The sequence below is a fragment of the Corvus hawaiiensis genome, chromosome 3 (assembly GCF_020740725.1).
Source record: "Corvus hawaiiensis isolate bCorHaw1 chromosome 3, bCorHaw1.pri.cur, whole genome shotgun sequence".
Classification (NCBI taxonomy): Eukaryota; Metazoa; Chordata; class Aves; order Passeriformes; family Corvidae; genus Corvus; species Corvus hawaiiensis.
The window spans coordinates 84,549,238-84,570,830 of record NC_063215.1 but is presented as its reverse complement, the minus strand read 5'-3'; the positions used below and the strand labels follow the sequence as shown (position 1 = coordinate 84,570,830).

The 21,593-nt window shown below is 44.3% G+C and overlaps 1 protein-coding gene across 2 annotated transcripts in view; it reads left to right on the top strand.

The window, feature by feature from the left end:
• Nucleotides 1-21,593, top strand: part of EFCAB2 (EF-hand calcium binding domain 2) — a 37,326-nt gene that overhangs the window by 5,569 nt on the left and 10,164 nt on the right. For both annotated transcript variants that reach the window (XM_048299609.1, XM_048299610.1), the window contains exon 2: nucleotides 19,713-19,797. In XM_048299609.1, coding sequence (XP_048155566.1) covers nucleotides 19,713-19,797 — 85 coding nt within the window. The remainder of the gene's footprint in view (nucleotides 1-19,712; nucleotides 19,798-21,593) is intronic.

The following is a 21,593-nucleotide window of genomic DNA, read 5'->3' as shown; positions in this document are numbered from 1 at the left end:
GGAACAGTTCTCCTTTATGTTGCCAATCCAAGTCTATCTGGGACACCTCTATTTTCGCAGCCTGATCTACCTGTTTGTTGTTACGATGTTCTTCATTAGCCCGGCTTTTGGGGATGTGAGCATCTACATGACGGACCTTCACGGATAGCTTCTCTACCCGAGTGGCAATGTCTTTCCACTCTTCAGCAGCCCAGATTGGTTTTCCTCTGCGCTGCCAGTTTGCCGCCTTCCACCTTTCCAGCCAACCCCACAGAGCATTGGCTACCATCCATGAATCGGTGTAGAGGTAGAGCTTTGGCCACTTCTCTCTTTCAGCTATGTCCAGAGCTAATTGGACAGCTTTGAGCTCAGCAAATTGGCTCGATCCACCTTCTCCTTCAGTGGCCTGTGCAACTTGTCGTGTGGGGCTCCATACAGCGGCTTTCCATTTCCGGCTAGCGCCTACAATTCGGCAGGAACCATCAGTGAAGAGGGCGTATTGTCTTTCACTCTCTGGTAGCTCGTTATATGGTGGGGCTTCTTCGGCACATGTCACCTGCTCCTCTTCTTCTTCAGAAGATAACCCAAAAGTCTCACCTTCTGGCCAGTTTGTAATTATTTCCAAGATCCCAGGGCGACTTGGGTTTCCAATTCGGGCGCGCTGCGTGATGAGGGCAATCCATTTGCTCCAAGTAGCGTCGGTGGCGTGATGCGTGGAGGGAACCTTTCCTTTGAACATCCACCCCAGCACCGGTAGTCGGGGTGCCAGGAGGAGTTGTGCCTCAGTGCCGATTACTTCTGAGGCAGCCTGGACTCCTTCATAAGCTGCCAGGATTTCCTTCTCGGTGGGAGTGTAGTTGGCTTCAGATCCTCTGTAGCTTCGGCTCCAGAATCCCAGTGGTCGGCCCCGAGTCTCACCAGGCACCTTCTGCCAGAGGCTCCAGGACAGACCATTGTTCCCGGCTGCAGAGTAGAGCACGTTCTTCACCTCTGGTCCTGTCCTGACTGGGCCAAGGGCTACGGCGTGAGCAATTTCCTGTTTGATCTGGGCGAAGGCTTGCTGCTGTTCAGGGCCCCAGTGGAAATCATTCTTCTTGCGGGTAACCAGGTAGAGAGGACTCACGATCTGGCTGTACTCGGGAATGTGCATCCTCCAGAAACCTATAGCACCTAGGAAAGCTTGTGTTTCCTTCTTGTTGGTCGGCGGAGACATTGCTGTGATCTTATTGATGACCTCAGTGGGAATCTGACATCGTCCATCTTGCCACTTTACTCCCAGGAACTGGATCTCTCGGGCAGGTCCCTTGACCTTGCTCTTCTTGATGGCAAAACCAGCTTGCAGGAGAATTTGAATTATTCTCTCTCCTTTCTCAAACACTTCGGTTGCAGTGTTCCCCCACACAATGATGTCATCAATGTACTGCAGATGTTCTGGAGCCTCACTCTTTTCTAGTGCAGTCTGGATCAGTCCATGACAGATGGTGGGACTGTGCTTCCACCCCTGGGGCAGTCGGTTCCAGGTGTACTGCACGCCCCTCCAGGTGAAGGCAAACTGAGGCCTGCACTCTGCTGCCAGAGGAATGGAGAAGAATGCATTGGCAATGTCAATAGTGGCGTACCACTTTGCTGCTTTGGACTCCAGCTCGTACTGGAGCTCCAACATGTCTGGCACGGCAGCGCTCAGCGGTGGAGTCACTTCATTCAGGGCACGATAGTCCACAGTCAATCTCCATTCCCCGTCAGACTTGCGCACAGGCCAGATGGGGCTGTTGAAGGGTGAGTGGGTCTTGCTGACCACCCCTTGACTCTCCAGCTCGCGGATCATCTTGTGGATGGGGATCACAGCATCTCGATTTGTCCGATACTGCCGGCGGTGCACTGTCGAGGTGGCAATTGGCACTCGTTGCTCTTCCACTTTCAGGAGCCCAACTGCAGAAGGATTCTCTGATAGTCCAGGCAGGGTGTTCAATTGCCTAATGCCCTCTGCCTCCACAGCAGCAATCCCAAATGCCCACCTGAGTCCTTTTGGGTCTTTGTAGTAGCCATTCCGGAGGAAGTCTATGCCCAGAATACACGGGGCCTCTGGGCCGGTCACAATCGGATGCTTTTGCCACTCCTTCCCAGTCAGGCTCACCTCAGCTTCCAAAAGGGTCAACTGCTGTGATCCCCCGGTCACCCCAGCGATGGATACAGGTTCTGCCCCCACATGTCCCGATGGCATTAAAGTACACTGTGCCCCAGTATCAACCAATGCATCATATTTTTGTGGCTCTGATGTGCCAGGCCATCGGATCCACACCGTCCAGAAAACTCGGTTCTCCCGTGCCTCTTCCTGGCTAGAGGCAGGGCCCCTCTAGCCCTGGTTATCATTCTTTCCCTGGGCGTACATGCTCGAGGTACCTTCAAGGGGATCTGACATATCATCCTCCCTTCTGTAATGCCTGGCAGCTCGATCACGGGAGGCTGAGGCTACCTTCACCTTAGCGGAACCCCCTTGGTTAGTGCCTCCCTCCTTGAGTTCACGCACCCGCGCTGCCAGGGCAGAGGTGGGTTTCCCATCCCACCTTCTCATGTCTTCCCCATGCTCACACAGGAAAAACCACAGCTCAGCTCGTGGGGTGTACCCTCTCTCTCTAGCAGGGGGACGACGGGCTCTGACTTGGGGGCCTGTGACTCGCACTGGTGCCACACTGACCCTCCTCATCTCCTCCCTCATCTCCTCCATCTTCTCCTTCATCTCCTCTTTGAGGTCCTGGACCACAGCAGAGACATGAGCTTTCAGCGGGCCATTGATCATGCTGTCATAATGCCTGAGCCTGTTGGCAACAGAGCCCACTGTTTCTCGGGTATTGTCAGCATCAATCGTTGCAATGAAGGTGGTGTATTGCGATGGCCCTAGCCTTGCCAGGTTCCACATCATCTGTCCTGTGCACCTGACCTTATCGGGGTCATTATCATGCTGTCCATCCTTCCCAAAGAGTACCTCTAATATTGCCACCTCTCTTAGCTGTTGGATCCCTTGCTCGAGTGTCTTCCACTGCATTCTATGATGATACTCCTGCATTCTTTCTTTGTGAATGAACCTTTCTCTCACACTCATTAAGAGCCGCTCCCAGAGAGAGAGAGGCCCTGGCTCCCTCACAAATATCTGGTCCACACCTGGGTCCTGGGTCAACGACCCCAGATACCTTGCCTCACCACTATCCAGTTGCACACTTGTGCCCATAAGGTCCCAAACCCGAAGCAGCCAGGTGGTATAAGGCTCACGCCCCCTTCGCACAATGTCGTTGCGCATAGCACGGAGACTGTCGTGCGACAGGGACTCAGTAATGATTTCTGGCTCTGGCTCTCCTGCTGGTTGTGAGGGCCCTGGTTGCCCATCATCATTAACTGGTCGTACTGATTTGGTCTTATACTTCCTCCTTTGCACAGGGGCGACTGCTGCTGGCTGTGGTTGTCCTTGTGGTTCAGCTGAAGCCTGGACGGTTGTAACATCCGTGGGTTCCACTGCTGCACCATCGGACTCACCCTCTTTGGGGCAGGGAGAGGGTTTTTCACTAGCTGAGGAGGTGTATTCCCTTAGCAATTGGCATATCTCCTGGCGCACCTGGCCCATCTCCTGGCACATCTCCTTGCGCACCTGGCCCATCTCCTGGCATATCTCCTGGCGCACCTGACCCATCTCCTGGCATATCCCCTGGCGCACCTGACCCATCTCCTGGCATATCCCCTGGCGCACCTGACCCATCTCTTGGCACATCTCCTGCATCCCTTTTGCCAGTACCCCCACCCAGTTTGGGTAGTCCATTTCTGAGGTGGACTGTTGGGCAGTATCAGTCTGTGGGGCGGGATCTCTAGTGTCTGGGGCTGTGGCAGGCTCTGGCTCTGGGGTAGGATCTCTAGTGTCTGGGGCCGTGTCAGGTTCTGGGGTAGGATCTCTAGTGTCTGGGGCCGTGTCAGGCTCTGGAGCAGGATCAGGCTCTGGGGTAGGAACTCTACTCTCTGGGGCCATGTCAGGTTCTGGGGCAGGATCTCTAGTCTCTGGGGCTGGTGTCCGGGTAGATATCCAAGCCAATCTCAACTTATCCTTGAATGCTAAATAGAGTAGGCCTATCAGCAGCAGGTGGTTAGTATTCAGAGGGAATTTAAACCCTTCGAAAATTGATGGGGTGGGCCCAAAGAACTGGTTGAGGGGTTGGGAGAAAACTTCCCCTGGTGTCATTTCCTCACAGAAGGTACCATTGTTAACATAACCCCAAAAACATGTGCTCAGTGTGTGATAGCTGTTTATCCATGTGCCCACATTCCGGAGGAAGTTAAAAACCCATGAATTCCTCACCTTCTCGACCCATAACGCAAGCTGGATAACAGCAATGGTAGCCTTAGTCAGAGGACCCATATTCAAGTAAGGAGCTGCAAAGGGGAAGAATATAGCCACGGCTACGTGCCACCCAAACCAGGGTAAACTAGACCACATAGTGCTGCCTAACAAGGTTCCAATATCCAGCACACAAAATAAAGTTATCGAGGAACTGTTATTCCTTTTTCACCTCTATCTCTTAATGCCCTCAGGCCCCACGTTGGGCGCCAAGATCTGTCTCGGTTTTGAAAGACAGGTGTCTGCTAAGGAAGGCAGAGGCCCCCCTTGAAGTGGCAGATATAACCCCTTTTCCCTCCAAGTTATTATATTTTGAAATCAAGAGCCTTTAGGCGAAGATGTGGGAAATAGGAATAACAGTTCTTTACTCTATATATATATGTATATAACCAGTCAAACAAAACAACAACAACTCTGGCAGTAACAGCAATCACAAACCCAGTGCCAGCCTTCTCGGCTGTCAGGCCCTTTCCCCTCGGGTGCAGTTCCGCTCGCAGCCGGCAGGGGCGCTGGCGGCTCCCGGTGAGCAGGGCAGGTGCGATGGTTCCCCCGCGGCTGCAGGGGGCGCTCCGGAGCGAGCTCGGGAAACCCGCGGCTCTGGTGCCCTGGGATCCCGGGAAGGATGGAACAAAGGCTTCACAAACCGCTGGGCAGCCGATCCCGGACTCTCAGGAACAGCAGGCTGGAATGGCAGGGACGAACGCAAATCCCGGGTGGCAGGCGAGATGTATCCAGATGGGAAAAAACCACGGAGGCCCAGGCAGGCAGGGTGAGCAGGGCTACAGCGTAGCGAAAGCTCGAAGCAGCAGCAGGCAGGACAGCCACAGCTCGGTCTCCAGCAGGGCAGGGAAAAGCGGCTTTTGGGGTCCCGGCGTTGCTTCCAGCAGGAAGAAAGAACGGCCAAAAAGAAAGCAGCAGCAGCTCCTTTCTCTGCAGCTTCTCTCTCCGGACGCTCAGAGCGAACTGTCCCCACACCCAGGTGTAGACAAAGGAGTAGCCAGGCCCGCCCCACTCCCCTTTTTGTCTTTCTTAAGTACAGCTATTTGTCCCCTAGCAACATGCATATGGGAGAAAATTCCTTTAACAGGAAAACCTAAGACTAAACTAAAACCCCAACAATATATGTCTGCTCTTTGCCTGCCCCAGTTTGCTGCCTGGCATGCCAGTGAAGTCAGAGATACCGGAGATAGCATTCGGTGAGAACTAGTTACACATTCAGCTACTACCTCCTTGCAAAGAGCAGATTTACACCTATATCACCTGCCCTGCTGAATCTTCTCATGCCTGGAAGTAGGTTCTAAACCTGCACTGTCCACATCACCTCACCTGGCTTTGCCTGCCTTTTGTATTGCAAGAGATACTAAAAATGTGCTATCACTGCTCATTCTGTTTTAACGAAGTTTTGAGTCAAAGCCGGGAGAGCCTTGTAGCTGCCGTGAGCACTGTAGGCAGTTGTAACCATTACTTCTGCTTGGAGCACACTTACTTAACATGAGAGTTTCAAACCTGACACAGAAAAGCACTTAAGCCATGCATGACTTTGGGGAATCCTGCTGAAAAGGATAACATGATGCACATGATGCATGTGAGTTCTTTTAGAGGTCTTGCTATATTGAGGATTTTAAAATGTATTTTTTAGAGTTTCACAAATGAGCACCAGCATTTGAAAGGTAAAAAAGCTATGAATTAAACACAATAAATCTTCAGGCTAAAGTAGTCCATCAGACAAATTATCTGTACTTTAAAAAGTGGCAGTGTTTAATTTATGGGGAAAAAAACCAAAATTAACATAAGCTGTTAAAAATAGGTAGCTTTCATAGGGCTCAAGCAAGCAGTATTTCAGCTCTAGACAAAAATCTGAATATATGAGATCACTTAGGAAATCAGTGTGCAGTTTTATCACAGTGGAATTTATAGATGAACACTTTGAATATTTTTATATCCTCTTGTTGACACTGCTGTAAGAAATTACATGAGGAGAAAAGTTTATAGCCTTTATTAGACTGTAATGCAGTTCAACATGCACCCTGATACCAATCTGATTTATGTTTTAATATTTGTACTTATTTGAGAGTGAAACAAAAAATAAATCATGTCCATCTCCCATGACAAACAGGGGTTGTAGATCTGATCCTGTTGGCTATACTCCCACAGCAGAAATTGATCTCAAATGGATGTAGAATAGGTAATTGCAGATTGACAGGTTTCTTGTTTCCATGGTGCATAAAATGGCAGAAATTTTTCAGTTTGGCTCAACTTCTAGCTGATTTATTGCATAAAAAATTGGATGGTGTGCAAAGAACAGCTTTAAACTTTGTCTTTTCAACAATGCCAACCAGTGAGCTCGAGAACTCCCACAAATTATCTTTCCAACAATAGTTAACGTGTTATTAAGAATTTCCATGTCTACATACTAATTACTATGGGATCTGAGGGGTTGGGAGTTTTTTTCAGTTTAGCAGTACCTGTATTTTGTGTGAACAGATACTGCTTTGTTGCTATTGGAAATAAAATGTGTTGGGCAAAAGATTGTGGAAGGAAAATGGTCTTTTGGGTAACAGAAATATGACATGAACCTGTTGTCACAGGCAGTGTTTAGCCCCCAGCTGGGAGGTGACCATGCAGACGGGAGTGTTGGTCACACCATTGCTCTGCCTTGGCCAAATCCTGCCATGAGTTCCAGCTGTGCTGCTGTTTTCTGCCTTGGGATAATGGCTGAGGTGGGGCAAGAAGCTGAAAATCACTCCTACACATCCTGTGAGGTTACCTGAGGGAAGCAGGAGCTGCGGCAGTGATGTCCCAGCCCAGCCTGTGGAGGGGTGGGCCATGTTTTCAGCATGGCAGTAACATGGGAAGTGAATGGCACAGTCAGTTGGTGGGGTTTGGGGTGCTGCAGAGGTGGCCAGAGAAGCGGAGCTCGCAGATATCCAGTGGGAAGGTAAAAGCTACTGGCACGGGGAGGGGCTGGAGGTCCCAAACCAACCTCAGGATTATGTGCTACCTGATGGGTCTCAGAAATATTTTTATAAACGGCCTTAAATTGTAAATGCCTGCCTTTAAGAAAATACAGACTCACAACTTTTTGAAAATGTGTTGTCTTTACTGTTCAATATTGCATAGGTGCAGGTAGGATGTGACAGCCTCATGAATGTGAGATTGGAGGGGATTTTCTTGAGTCCAGCCTAGGGCTGTATGGAGTCATAACCTTCAAAAGCTTTCCAAGCACCATCTTAAAAATGGTAAGGATTATTTTGTCACTGGTGTAAGCTCACAGGAGGTTCTGGACCATTATTGCTGATTGTCAGGCTGAAAATCAGACATGAATTCTGAAGTTCATTTTTGAACACATTGTATCCTTTTTTTCCAAGTTTGCTAACTTTCTTCTTTAGCTTAGCCTGTCTGAAATGATGAATGCCAGAAACGTCATATTCCCCATTGATGTTAAGTGTATATGTCAGTTGTCAGCTGAAATGCTGTTCAAATTCAGAATGTTACTCTTAGGTAAACAAAAAGAAAATTGGGGGTTTGTATCCATTCATGGTATGTAAAGAAAGTGATTTAGCACTGTAAGCGATACTTTCGAGGCAGTGCCTTGAAAACCAGGCAGCTGCAGCAAACCCCTGTAATCCCTTGCCATTTTGTTTCACTCTAAGAGTCTTCCTTTGCTTGGGCAAAGACAGACTAGCGCAGATAGAATTGCAATCAGTCTAGAAACTAATTTTTTAAACTCATTTAAGACACCGTCAGACAAATTGAAGGGCTTCTGATATATTACATAATAACAGCCTGTATTAAGTCATACTTAAACCATTCATTCTCCCATTATGTTGTAGATTCAAAAGAAGAACATTTACATACTGCTCTGTTCTAGCAGCAGTACTTTGGTACTGCAGTTAAACTTCATAACGTCTTATGTTTGAAATAAATTACTTCTCAGAGCATTCGTATCCAGTTGATTCTGGTGCCTGGTTCTGGACCACTTGAGCAAGCAGTGTGCAGAGGCAGTTCAGGAGGCATATTCAGTTTATGAGATGTTTGCTGCTGCCACACATGCAGTCAGGTGTACATTGTCAGTGACAAGTGACATGGTGCTCTGTTGGGACTGTCCCACATCCTTGTCAGAGTGAGCTGCTTTTGTGGGTCCCACAGCAGCGTGTGCATCCCTGCATTTTGGTGAAACTTGGTGTGGTGCCTATGTGGGTGTCGGAGTTGTCCTTTGTGGCTCTGCCATCCGCTTGCGGAGACAGCACTGTGGAGAGTCCCGGAGCCAAGGAGACAGGTGACAGATGCCTTCTGTGACCCCAGAGCACAGCAGCGGGGCTGCGTTCTGCCCATGTCACAGCCTATGTAAGCTGTTCTTTTTCAGCAGCAGCTGGAGATACAGCAAGACTCAGCATCACCAGGAGAGCTATATATCCTCGCAGAGCAGGTTGCTGTTGGTGATGAAAGAGGATATAACTATGGGCTAGACATAGCTCTTTCATTATATCCCAGGTGTGGCTGAGATGAGGGATATAGAACAAATTGCAATGAGATTACTGTTTTTGCCAGCTCTGAGCTGCCACAGGAGTGCTGGCTGGTGCAACTGCCAGAGTTGGGATTTCAGGGATGTGCAAGACATTCCTAATGGAGATTTATGCTGAGTTTATCTCTGCCTTATGAAAAGGGACACTGCATGCAGCTGGTATTGACTTTAAAAAAAGTATCACAGTTATTTTTTGCAGGCTAACAGTTGTCAAGTGCTGACATTTCTTTCACTCTCCTGAAGGAAGGATAACATCATGAAGTATAAGATAATCATTGTATATTACCTGTGAATCACAGGCATGCAGAAAGCAATCTAGATCTATGCATAGATTGGATTTCCTTGCTTGCTTTGGATGACTAGAGGCGCATCTCCACATCATCTGCTCAGAAGAGATCTTTTGTATCAAAAGGAAAGGATTTCTGCAAGTTAATGTGACAAAGCTTGTTGTTTCACTGCCCTCAGTGTTGGTTGCATGCAATAGCAAGTGTTTGGCAACTTGTCTGTGGACACCAGGTAGCAGGAGAGCTTTGCTGTTAGAGCTGGACCTGTGCAAATGATTAAGGTGAGTGGTATTAGTCAGAGCTTGCTGCTTTGGCTCATGAAGCTCCAGGCTTTGTGAAGGCAGACTTAGCCACTAGCTGACTAGCTGAAAAATGATGATGTGCTTCGCTGGCTGAAATTCGGGTCATGATTGAGACCAGTTAAGTCCAATTTAGATACATGATTCTTCCTAAGAGTCCTTATTGCACACTGCTTCTGAAGTAACTGCACAACTGCAGCAGTTGTGAGGCCTGTGAAACTAAAGGAGGGTGGCTATGGCTGACTACTTGGGAAGACAGGCAGGGCCAGGTCCTGAGAGCTGCAGTGAAACATTTCATGCTATGCCTCTATTGTTGCTTTAAAATGTTACAGCTACTTCTGGTAAAATGTTTGACAGCTTATCAAATGAAAATGTGTGTTGCTGTGATGCAGGAGTCAATAGCTTTTTCTGTCCTGTAATACCACTGTAACTTTCCCATCCCAGGGTCTTGAGGCCCATCTCATCAAACTTCCTTCCAAGAAGTGCAAGAAGGCTAAAATGGGCTTGAGGAAAAAAATCCATTTCAACATTTGACCAAATACTAGGTAGAAAAAAGAAGAAACTGGCTTTTCTGCAAGGACTCTGCAACAACAAATGTAGAAAGTGTGGGCAAGCAGACTTGTGTGAAATCTGGGAAGAGAGAAACCCCCAGGACCAGGGTAGGTGCTGTTGTATTGTGAAAGATGCTCAGGAGGCCTGTCAAGTGTTTCTACTGTAAGTAAGGATGACTCCAGATTCCTTCAAGCTCTAAGAGATTATCCCTAATTTTTATCTGAGGTTTGAGCATACACAGAGCAGCCACTGCATGCATTCCTTCTGCTTCCCAGTGTTATGTATTCTCCAGAGGGTATAGACAATAAAATGTGTGTTATAACTCACAGCATGACCCTGCACTATTTACAGTGGGGGGTCGGTGACAGTGGCTCAGGACACAAGGAGTAAGGTGCTTAAGAAGGTCAGGTCAGGACATTAGCTCTCACTGTTGAGTATTTCAGAGCTCAGAAAGATTTTGTACTCGTGGCGATGAAAGTCTTTAGGCTGTAGCTACAGGGAAAGGTGCAAGACTGAGCTATGAAGTCACACAGAGAGGTGCTTATCACGGCATAAGCTGTGGTACCCCCAGCAAGGGACCACGGGGGATAACAGGAGGAGCTCAGGGCTGTGCCAGGATGTGGAGCAGGAGCAGAGCAACAGTAAGTTGGAGCTGGAGAAGGGTTGGGTGCCAAGTATTTGCTTGCGCATTTCCCTGCTGCTTAAAGGTGGTAATCATAGTAATCTCCCCGCCCAGTGTCATCCTGGCTGGTCAAAACAGAGAGCAGAAAACCTGCCTGTGCTGCTATGTATGTGGGAATCCAACTTGCATTGCATTTTCGGGTGGAAGGGTTTCTGCCCACTATCACCAGCAAGGTAGTGGATGATGACCTCCACTGGAATATCTTCCTTGTAGATGTAAAAGGAATGCTCTAGAATGGCTTAAAAATTACTCATTAGAAAATGTATCAGAATGTCTTGCAATTTTAACTGCAAATGGGCCAACTTATTTTTTTCTTTTCTGATTTTTTTCCTAGACATGCTAGTAGGCCCAAAACACTTAATCAGCAGGAGAATTTGGAGCTGTAGCCAAGTTCTTGCCCCAGCCTACACACTTCCAAGACCTGGGCTAGCCTATCTCAGCTAGCTGCTGCTATGGGCCACTCAGGAATCCCTGCCAGAGTCTCTGTCATCTTAATTGCTTTGACCTGGAACATGATGCACTCTACATCCCAGATGCATGGTCATACCAATAAACCAGCCACTGCACCTCCAGCTCTCCTCTTTGATGCAGATCAAATCACAAATTCATTCTGTGAATTCATTCAGTGAAAGTAGGAAGGAGTCCTTCTGTATCATCCTACCAGACAAAAAAAACCCCCAAAAAACAGAGAAATTGCTCACTCATCAAACCTCAGTGCTTTAGGTTTGACAAGACTGAACTCTATCTTAGTATAGCCAGGTAGTATTCCTTGATCACTTCCCAGGATTACAGGCTTTTCTGCTGATACTTACGAAGACTGATGCTTCAGCATCTGTAGATATATATGCAGATATAGCATATCTGCACAGATTGTGTATAGTCAAAACATCAGGGCATATTTTGCTGAGCTTTTCCTGGGATATGTGAAGTGCGTGGATTGATATATACCTGTGTTGCATCACTCAGACTAGCTGCCTACAAGGGAATGATTTTTCCCTGCTGTGTTCTGCCTCAGTATGTCCCAGGAGTGTGTAGACTGAGCTTGCCCTCACCAACAAGGTGCTCAGGAACTCTTTGAGCAGCAGGAAGGAAGGATTTTCTTGCCTGTAGGGCAGGCATATGAAGAGAGCCGAACATGCAGAGAATAATCGTTTGTTGGTCCCCTCCAACAAATAGACAATTTTGTTTTGGAGCAAGCATCTCTTAAGGAATTTGCAGAGGTAGCAAGGGTATCCCTCATATTTTGCCCTTCTCCATGACCTGCAGAAAGCCCAGGAAGTGGTTGTAGTTCCACTGGGCCTTCATGCTGACATACTTTGCCATCTGCATCCTCCGGCTTTAAGAAGCACAGAATTAAGAAATGTAAGCTTTGGACAGAGCAAGCAAAGAGGATGCTGGTCAGGATGTGGGAGTCAAGTTTAATAGAGCAGCTGTTCAAGGTGTTATATCATAATGACTCAGGGCAGACAGGTATGAGTTATCAAGGACTGAGGATACAGAGTGATCTCTCTGGACTGCTGTGGGCACTGTCTGCCCAGCAAAGACCAGGGAAAATAATGGCATCTTGCAGGAGCAACCAGAAGTGACAGCATTAAAGTGGGCTTGATAACTGACAAGAATGTGTACTATGAGGGAAAGAAATGCTTTTTCTGCTGATGAAGAATCATGTCTGATCCAGGAGAGAGGACAGTAGATGGGATTGTCCATGACTCCATCACCTTTGAGGAGAGATAGCTGGGACAAGAACTTTGTCAGTGGCAGATATTCCCTTTCAACTCAATGACATTTTAATATGAGCTGTGTTAAGAGGTAGTGTGAACTATGGGTTTAAACACCTTTGGAAATTCTAGGTGATGGAAGACACTGACTATTTATGACTTCTTTCCCAGCTTGATGTGGCATTCTCCATGGCCTATTTTGTTCTATGTTACGCTGTCAAGTAGTTTAAGAATTTTTTGAGCAACTAGAAGTTTGACTGCTTATCAAGGCAGCAATAGCTTCTGTACTTTTTTCTCAGCAGTTGAATGAGTTGTTAATTGCCCCATTAATTTAGTTAGTTTTGATTCCCACATGTATTGAAACATCTGAATCAATGGTAGATTAGAATGCCATGGCATTTAAAATGCCATCTACTGAACAGTCAAAACCCAGGATTATATTCAGGATATCTTGTTTCATTAGGTAAAGTTACTGGCAACTTGTAACTTCGGGATTTGCTGTCAACTGACTACCACAACCTAGATACCTTTTGCAAATTGGTATATTAGTACATTTTTCAACTTTGAGGTTGAAATGAACAGTTGCTGTGTAATTTTTTACAAGTCTTTAATGAATTTGTCTACTTCTAAAGGAAGTGAACAAGATATTTCCAGAGTTGATCTGAACTCTTAATTTTTTTATTGCTATCAGAATTCTATAAAATAATTTCATTTTTGTAGCCAAGACTGGAGTCAAGATAGTGCTTTCTTTTTACATCACTATTTTGCCCATGCTACAATTGTCTTATGTAAAGAAGACAAAAAGGAAAAATTGTGTTTAATATTTTTCTGTCAGAATATGAAGTAGCTTTTGCAGTTAACTTTTTCCACAGGCATCAAACTGACAGCCTGTATTTTAATATCAGACATCAAATTATTTACCTGATTTTTAAAAAAGTCTATTTGCTGTTGGTGGTTTTCTTCTTGTGGCTGTTCACATGAGGTGCCATGGGTCTGTGCAAAGATCATTCCGATTGCTCCACTCTGAAAGCTCCATTCCATCTCTATTTTTAAATGTAGTCCCTTTACTTTTATTCTCTGTTGGTTTTCCATAAGGCAGTTACTATGGTGGAAACAACCAGGTAACTTTTCAGCTCTCACTTGTACTGCCATTAGGAGAAGAGGTATGACAGCAGCGTGAGGTGATGCTCTTGGTCCAAGGTTGCTCGCATTCACGATGATGAGTGCAGGGTTTTGGTTTTGTTCACACTGGTGATGAGCTTTGCTTGTTATCTGGATATCACATGGTGTATGCTGTGACAAACATAAGCAATGGGGAGCAATGACATGGCTACTTCTCAACAATTCTGAAAAACATGAAAGAAAAAGCTTTTGCTGTTCTTGAGTTTTCATTTTTGCTTCTTTGGGAATGCTTGAAAGTGATCTCTACATAAACCTGTTAAGATTTTTTTTTAATACAGACTAAAATTCAGATTGCCTGAGTATAATCTGTGATAACATAGGATGCTTCTTTTGTAGGAGGGAAAGCATTATCCCTCTCCCAAGTCTGCAGGCCATAGCTTGCATCCCAAACTGGAGTAGGTGTTGCAGCCAGTGAAGACATCAGCCTGGTCAATTCTTGGGAACTGACATATATGAAATGTCACAAAGCTGTGTATTTTATCTCTTCACTTAATCTGAATGTCTAAACTCAGGTGACACTTTTCTCATTGGTGCCATCCATACTTTGCATCAATCTGTTTTCTTTGGATTGCAGTTCAGGAAGAGGTTTACCCCTTCTTTGGAGGAATCAAGCTCTATACACCTCTTGTTTTGCTTCAAAATCTTCTTGATTTGTCTTTCTAGAATGCAGAGTATTCAATGATTACATGTCTTAAATATTTAATTAGGTATCACAAAACACAACTGAACAACACTGCCTATTCTGCAAGCTTACAGCTTAATCCTATTCCTTTCTTTTCTGATACCTAATATATTAATATTTTACATGCTTCTGGAGGTACAGAGTAGAGAAGACAATATTTCTCTTAGCTTGATATTCTTAGAGCATGGCATACACTTGCTGGTTCAGCATATTAGGCTGACTGTACATTTAGCTTCCTCTGGAATTGAGAAGGCCACTAGAAAAAAGTTAGTTCATGCCTTTTCCTCTGCAGGCAGAAGGATCTTGCCAATAAGTCAGATTCAAGTGCCCTCAGGATGGTTTTCTCCATGTTCCCATTCCTCAGTAATTTCCTTAAAACAGAATTAGTTAAATGATGTAAGGTTTTCTTTTTTGGGGTGGGGCAAGATTTCGGAATTATTTTTATGTCAGCCAAGCTTCCCATACTTCATATGAATGCAACCCAAATGTTTGTGGCAGATTGCTTATATCGTCACCAAGAATTCATGATATGAGACCATACTGGCTTTCCATTTTTATTCTGGAAATACCATGCCTTGATAAAACTGATGAGCTTATTTGAGAATGTTTGAGAATTCACCTGTACAGGTGATGCTGAGTATTGTGACAGCTTTTGAATATCTTGACCTAGCTGATGGTCCAGTTGGAACTTACTTAAAAGCCTGATTAGATCTCATAAGAGCTCATTGATAACCTCCTCAGAGTTTGAATTGTGAAGTCTCTTATTGTTTTTTTTTCCTTTGTATTTAAGCAAATATACATTGTACATTTCTTCTCCTTAGAACTACTGTCAGTTTCTGAATTTTTTGTTGGGTTTTTTTTTCCAGTTCTTATGCCCTTATTTCCATTTGTGGTTTTGTGAAGGATTCTGGGAGAGGTCATGTAAAACAGTGTTGGCAAATCACTTTTGGTTTTTAGTTCATCTCTTTCATCCTAAAAGCATGCCAAGAGTGGTCATAGGAGCTTTATGGAAGTGTTGGAGTAGAGAGGAGAAGGTGGTTAAAAACAGTAAGTTGAATCTGTGAGCAGAAATAGGATGTTGACTGAAGTTGAGTGCAGATTGCAGGGGATTTAAAAGATGCACATTTTTTTATGTGGCTGGTTGCACAGACACATCCCCTCTCATGTCCATTACCTTCTTAAAAATGTTCCTTCTTCTTCATGGCAGTCTTTGTATCTCATTCCCAGTTCCTCTGACAGGACCTAGGTTGCTGCCTACTTTTTTGGTTGAAATAATGGCTAGTGGAAAAGAAAAGCTGGAGTATAAAGCCACTGATAACATTCTGTACTTCCAGCTGATAAGCCCCAGTTACCGGATGTGGAAATCTACAAAAGAGCTGTTGATAACAGCACTTTAAATAAAACTGGAATAAGAACATGTAAATGACGCTGAAATTGTCACTGAGTTGGGGTTACCTGGTTATGTCCCTTGTCCCTTCAGACTGACAAGGCAGCCCCATGTGAGAAAGAGTTCCAGTCAGCAGAGACCTCAGGGGTTTCCTTACATGTGCTTGTAGTACCATGGAAAGAGGATGGAGTAATTAATAAGATATCCACATGCATATAGGTGTTTAAATATAAAGTTGACAATATTTATTACAATACACCTAAATTTATGTTTATAAAGAATAATGTGGAAGGTGTGTGAGCAGTAACAGTAGGTAATAAATCAAGTCCACTGGAACTTCTACAAATCAGCCCTTAATTTTACTTTTAAGAAGCATAAAAAGAGTTTAAAAGTATTTCATAGTGTAAATAGGTTCATCAGGATGCACTGGGTCTAAATCTTTCCCTGTGACCAACAGACAGATGCTGCTCCCCAGCATTTTAGGTGGTTGTTTAATGCTGGACTACCTCTTCTTATGATAACTCTTTTTTTCTGCACATAATTTCTCTTTAGTCAAAGAAAGGATTGGCTTTTTGAACCATCAGAGCAACTGGCCCCAAGGAAAGAAAGAGAGCAAGCTCATACATTAAGTGAATGGTAGAATCTAGCAGATTGCATCAACTAGAAATCCCTTTTGAAAATTCTTATTACTCAAGAGTCTGGCACAGCCACGTCTACCTAATGGTTTCTGTTCCCTACAATGGCTGAAAGTGTGGTCTTTGCAGAAGAAATGTCACAACTGAGGCAGGTGTTCTGCTTAAGGGATGGCTTCAAATGGGCTTCCGAGTGCTGGGGAACAGTCTGGACAAGCTGAAGAGAAACAATTCATTTTGAAAGAACCATCAGAATTGACTTGGGAGTCCCAGCTCTCTGTCAGTTGTACTTATCTGGCATATCTAGAGCTTTTATCTATTTCACACTAAACAAAATGGGAAAATAGCAAAGGATAGTACAGGAAAGAAAACTGCTAGTGAGTACACTAGAAATTACACTTAATGTATCTGAGAAACAGATTTTAAGACTTTTTTTCTTCTTATTGCATATGTGGTAGGAAAATAAATTAGGATGGGACAACACTGAGGAGTATCTCAAGCATTTTAACAGCATAAAAATGGAAATAATACATCATACTAACAGGATTCTTTTGAGGGAATAAGTAGATGTAGGTATTGGAGTCCTTTTTGGCATGGTATGTTTCAATGTTTATTTATTTAAACCATTACAAGTAGTGAGATAATTTTATCCTTGATACTGCGTATTGTTTTTCTAGTTAATAGAATAAGTGAGTGAAATCTTATTCTGTCAGAGTGTGGGTATTTCTGTCCCAAAAAACTGCTAGAACACTGCCCACAAGGCAACATGGAACTTTGATCTACCTGTGGTGGAGAGTCTCCTTGTACAGAATCATTTCAGTACATTGGAACATCACATCCGCTGAGTTAACTGCGTGTCTTGTCTCTTAATGCCCTTCTTGAAGGGGTAATTTTAAAGCTTCACCCATTTCTTATTCTAGAGTTGGAATCCATGTCCTTTTCCATTGCAAAGAGAGGTTTAGAGTGAATTATTGAATTTTTCAGATAAATAGCTTTGCCATCCTGAACTGTCTTGGACATCTTTGGCTTTCATTCCTGGAGGGAAGACGACAGATTTAGCCAGTAGCTTTTTAGGTGTTTACTCATCTCACAGAGAGTCTTTGAGAGGACAACAACATATTATGTTTTCTTCCAGGGATATGGCTCTTAGCCACAATTTCCTCTCAGTTCTTGGAAGAGATAGAGATTATCTGTACCTAGATTAAATCAAGTTCATTCAATTTCAGGACCTTTCTTTGTCAGGCCTCTTCAAACAGGTGAGATTAGTGTATACTGTTTTCATGGAAAAAAACTTTGAAAGGCTGGATGCCTACAGAGTTCCAGTACTTAAAATCTCTCTCTGCCTTCTCTTGGCTAATTTTTATTTCTACAGAAGTCTCACACATCATGCCAAGAATATACAGCTATAAATATTCCTTCAACATTTCTCTATTGCAAGTTGCAGTGTACAATTGAAGTGCCTGATGTCAAGAACTAAACTCCAAGTCTACATGGGAGACAAGATCCAAGACTCTTTGAAGTAACCAGAAAAAACCCCATCAAATTTGTAGTTTGAGAGTCTTTAGGAACTTTTCTGCAAGGAATCAGGTCCACTTAGATTTAACTGTGGGTTTTTTTGAGGCTGTTTCAAGGCTGTGGAAAGAATACAGCTTGTCCTGTGCCTGGGGACTGCACAGGGCTCCTCTTCCTCAGTGAGCTCCAGTCTCCAATCCATCGCACACATACCTGCCCATGCTTTAGGGGAATAAAGTAACAGAGAGGAATATAGGATATGTTCCTACCTATCTTCTCTTTGTGTATCCTCTGGGGAGTTCAGTATCAAACACAGATGGAAAGCAGCAGGCAGCTGTAGCTTTATAAGGGGATGCACCTCTCTTCTACTTGCAGAAGAGGTTCCTCATATCCGGGTCAATCCACTGCTGCGTTGAAGTGCTTGCAGCCTGATGGGCTGGCCTTGGCCAGCTGCCGGGCAGCCACCCAGCCTCTCTCTGCCCTCCTCAACTGCACAGGGGGAGAAACCACAATAAAAAAGCTCATGGGTCAAGATAAAGAGAGGGAGATCACAAAGCCAATGTATCATTCAGCTATGTTTAGTTCTGATACCCTTTGTCAGCAAAATGACATTTCTGTCGCGAGGGCAAGAAAGCAAATGAAAAAATGATTGCACACTACAGCCCCAGGGGTTCCCAAACAATTGGGATTGTAGAAAACTAGGTATGAATTTGTTATGCCTGCAGAAAAAAGATCTGGTGGCTTAATGTTGGCCAGAGGTGCTCAACAGCAGTTAACACCACATCAGCTAAAAAAGGAAATATGTTGTCTACTACAGGAGAGCTACGTTTTGCTTTTTGTATTGAAAATACAGAAGACAAGTATGAAAATGAGAAAACAAGTGTCCCTCATACCAATCTCAATTTGGCCGTCATTCAGATTTTCCCTGTGGAATCTCTGTGGAGGCTTGGGGGCTAGCTTAAAAAATGCTGCCTCCTGGGACCTGGTTTGCAAAACGGATTTTGGGGCTGTATTTAGCCACAGGGACCAAAAAGTCATCTCCATGTCACTTTGCTTCCTATATTCTGTCATTTGGAGTCAAACTAATAAATGGGCTACCAGTTCACTATTTTTCTTACCTCAGCTTTCTTGCCGGGGAGTTTTTCTTTTGAGATAGACCCTTTCCTCTCCTTATATTTTTTTCTTCAGAATTTATTTCCTGGTTCTTAGCCTGCCCCAAGAATGCAGTTTCTGGCTTATACAAGATACATCTGTGATAAGTTGTGGTTCTTCTTTCCCTGTTCTTTGAGGTTGAGATATAAAAAACAAATGCAGCAAGTTACTCTTTCCCCTTTGCTGAGATTGTCTTCCTTTCCAAACTCTTACTATGAATTATTTACCATGAGCCACATTCACTGTGCACATATCTTATACATCTCTTCATGCCTGGTTCCCAGCTTTTCATACATTATGACTAACTGAGTAGACATGAGAGCACTTTTGTTTCCCTGGATGCAGGAACCTGCATGAAGTGACTCAACCCCATCTCAGGGCAGGCCTGGCCCCATGTTTGTCTTCCTACTTCCACTGGCACCATGGCATCCAGGGAGGGCTCAGGCTTGTGGTCCAGAGTGAGTTGTGGCACACTCTGGGCAGGGTCCACACCTGGGCAGCTGTGTGTTCATGCAGCTACATTGACTTGATGTAGCTGCAGAGCCTTAGCAAGGCAATATTAGTAATATAAATGACAGATCCTGCATTTAGAGTGGGGGTTTTTCCTAATAACTTCTGCTTTTTCAAAGTACCTTTCCTGTTTGCCCTTTATCAGTTTTGGTGCTTCTGCTGTCGTAAGTCTCAAATTGGAAATAAATTAGTTGCAACAGCTCAGTGAATCTTTTTTTTTTTATGTTTCTTTTTGCAGATGGCATAGTAGCTGAAATTGAGAAAAAGATTACAGAAGCTTTTGAGGTGTTTGACCGTGAATCCAATAAAACTGTGGATGTCAGGTTTGTAAATATATTCACAAAAATATTACAGAATCTAACATAGAGATAAATAGCTCCCTAAACTGGCATCCCATTACCAGAAAATGTCATTGAAACAGTTCTTTTGGCCCTGTTTTGACAAGTATGTTTGTGGTGGGTTGACCTTTGATGGATGCCAGATGCCCACTGAAGCTGCTCCATCACTCCTCTCTTCAGTGGAACGTGGGAGAGGAAATACGACAAAATGCTTATGGATCGAGATAAGGGCAGGGAAAGATCACTTACCAATTAGCATCATGGCAAAACTGACTTGACTTTGGGAAAATTAATTTATTACCAATCAAATCAGGGTAGGAATAATGAGAAGTAAAGCCAAATCTTTAAAAACACCTTCCCCTAGCCTCCTTTCCTGGGCTAAACTTTATTCACGATTCTCTATCTCCTTCCCACAGCAACGCAGGGAGATGGGCAGTAAGGGTTACAGTCAGTTCATCACACATAGTCACTGCCACTCCTCCCTGCTCAGGGGAAGGACTCCTCACACTCTTCCCCAGCGTGGGGTCTCTCCCATGGGACAGTCCTCCATGAACTTCTCCAGCATGGGTTCTTCCCATGGCTGCAGTTCATCACAAACTGCCACAGCCTGGGTCCCTTCCATGGGAGACAGTCCTTCAGGAACAGATTGTTCCAGCGTGGGTCCCTTGCAGGGCCACAAGTCCTACCAGCAAACCTGCTCTAGTGTGGTTTCCTCTCTCCATGGGTTCCCTAAACTGGCATCTACTTTACCAGAAAATGTAATTGAACCTGTCCTTTTGGCCCTGATTGGAGAAGCGTGTCTTTGCTTGTTTAACAGACATTTTGCATTGTTCAGTGTTTGAAGACTGAAACTTGCCTGAGAGAGGGATGCTGGAACTGGGGGAGTAAAGGGGCAAGAGGAAGCTGCAAATAGACAAGAGGTCTAAGGTCACAAGAAATTGAACAAATATACAGAAACTCTTGTTGGTTTTTTACATCTGCTACATCATGATTTGAGTGGCCCCTGGTTTATTTTTTTCTATGTTATGATAAATAGTGAAGAATTGTTCTCTACTAATCTTCTCATTAATGAATTTGTACCTGGCTGTCGCATTCATCTTCTATCACAGTAGTTTAAGCCTGAAGAGTCTGGATGTGCTTAATCACTTAGGAGATGCTATTCTATAGTTCTGGCCATTCTTTTTGGTGCTTCTTCTTGTTCAGATTTCTCCTTTTTGAAATGGAATGACCAGAACTGGGGAAATGGTGCACACATGGGAGTCTGGAGGGAGAACTGCGTACACTGTACCTTTACCTTGCAATGTTATGGAAAAACAGACAAAATATATGTCTGAGCAAGGAGGTGGAAGTTCAGTGGAAGATAAAAACATGGACTGTTAGACTGATCGGGGCATAACTGGCTGCAAGATACAGGGCTAAAGGGTGTCAAATCAAAAAATTTCTAGATAATCTTAATTCTGGCATTTGTAAAGTTTGAATATTTGACAGTGCTACTTAATTTTAACATAAGCATTCATACACATGACAATATGGCTTTTGATATAAAATACATAAACCACATGTTTATGTCTCAGGGAGCAGGTTCTGAGGTTATAAGCTGTTGTTATGAAAATTTACTGGAGTAATTTTTCATATTTTCAGTTACTATTTTCAAAAGAATATCGTTTTAATTCTAAATCAGTTATTGAGTATAAACACTACAATGGAGTGTGAGAACTGGTGAAATTGTTGTCATTAGACATTCTCATGAAGACAAATTGAAAAACAAATGTTCCGAACAC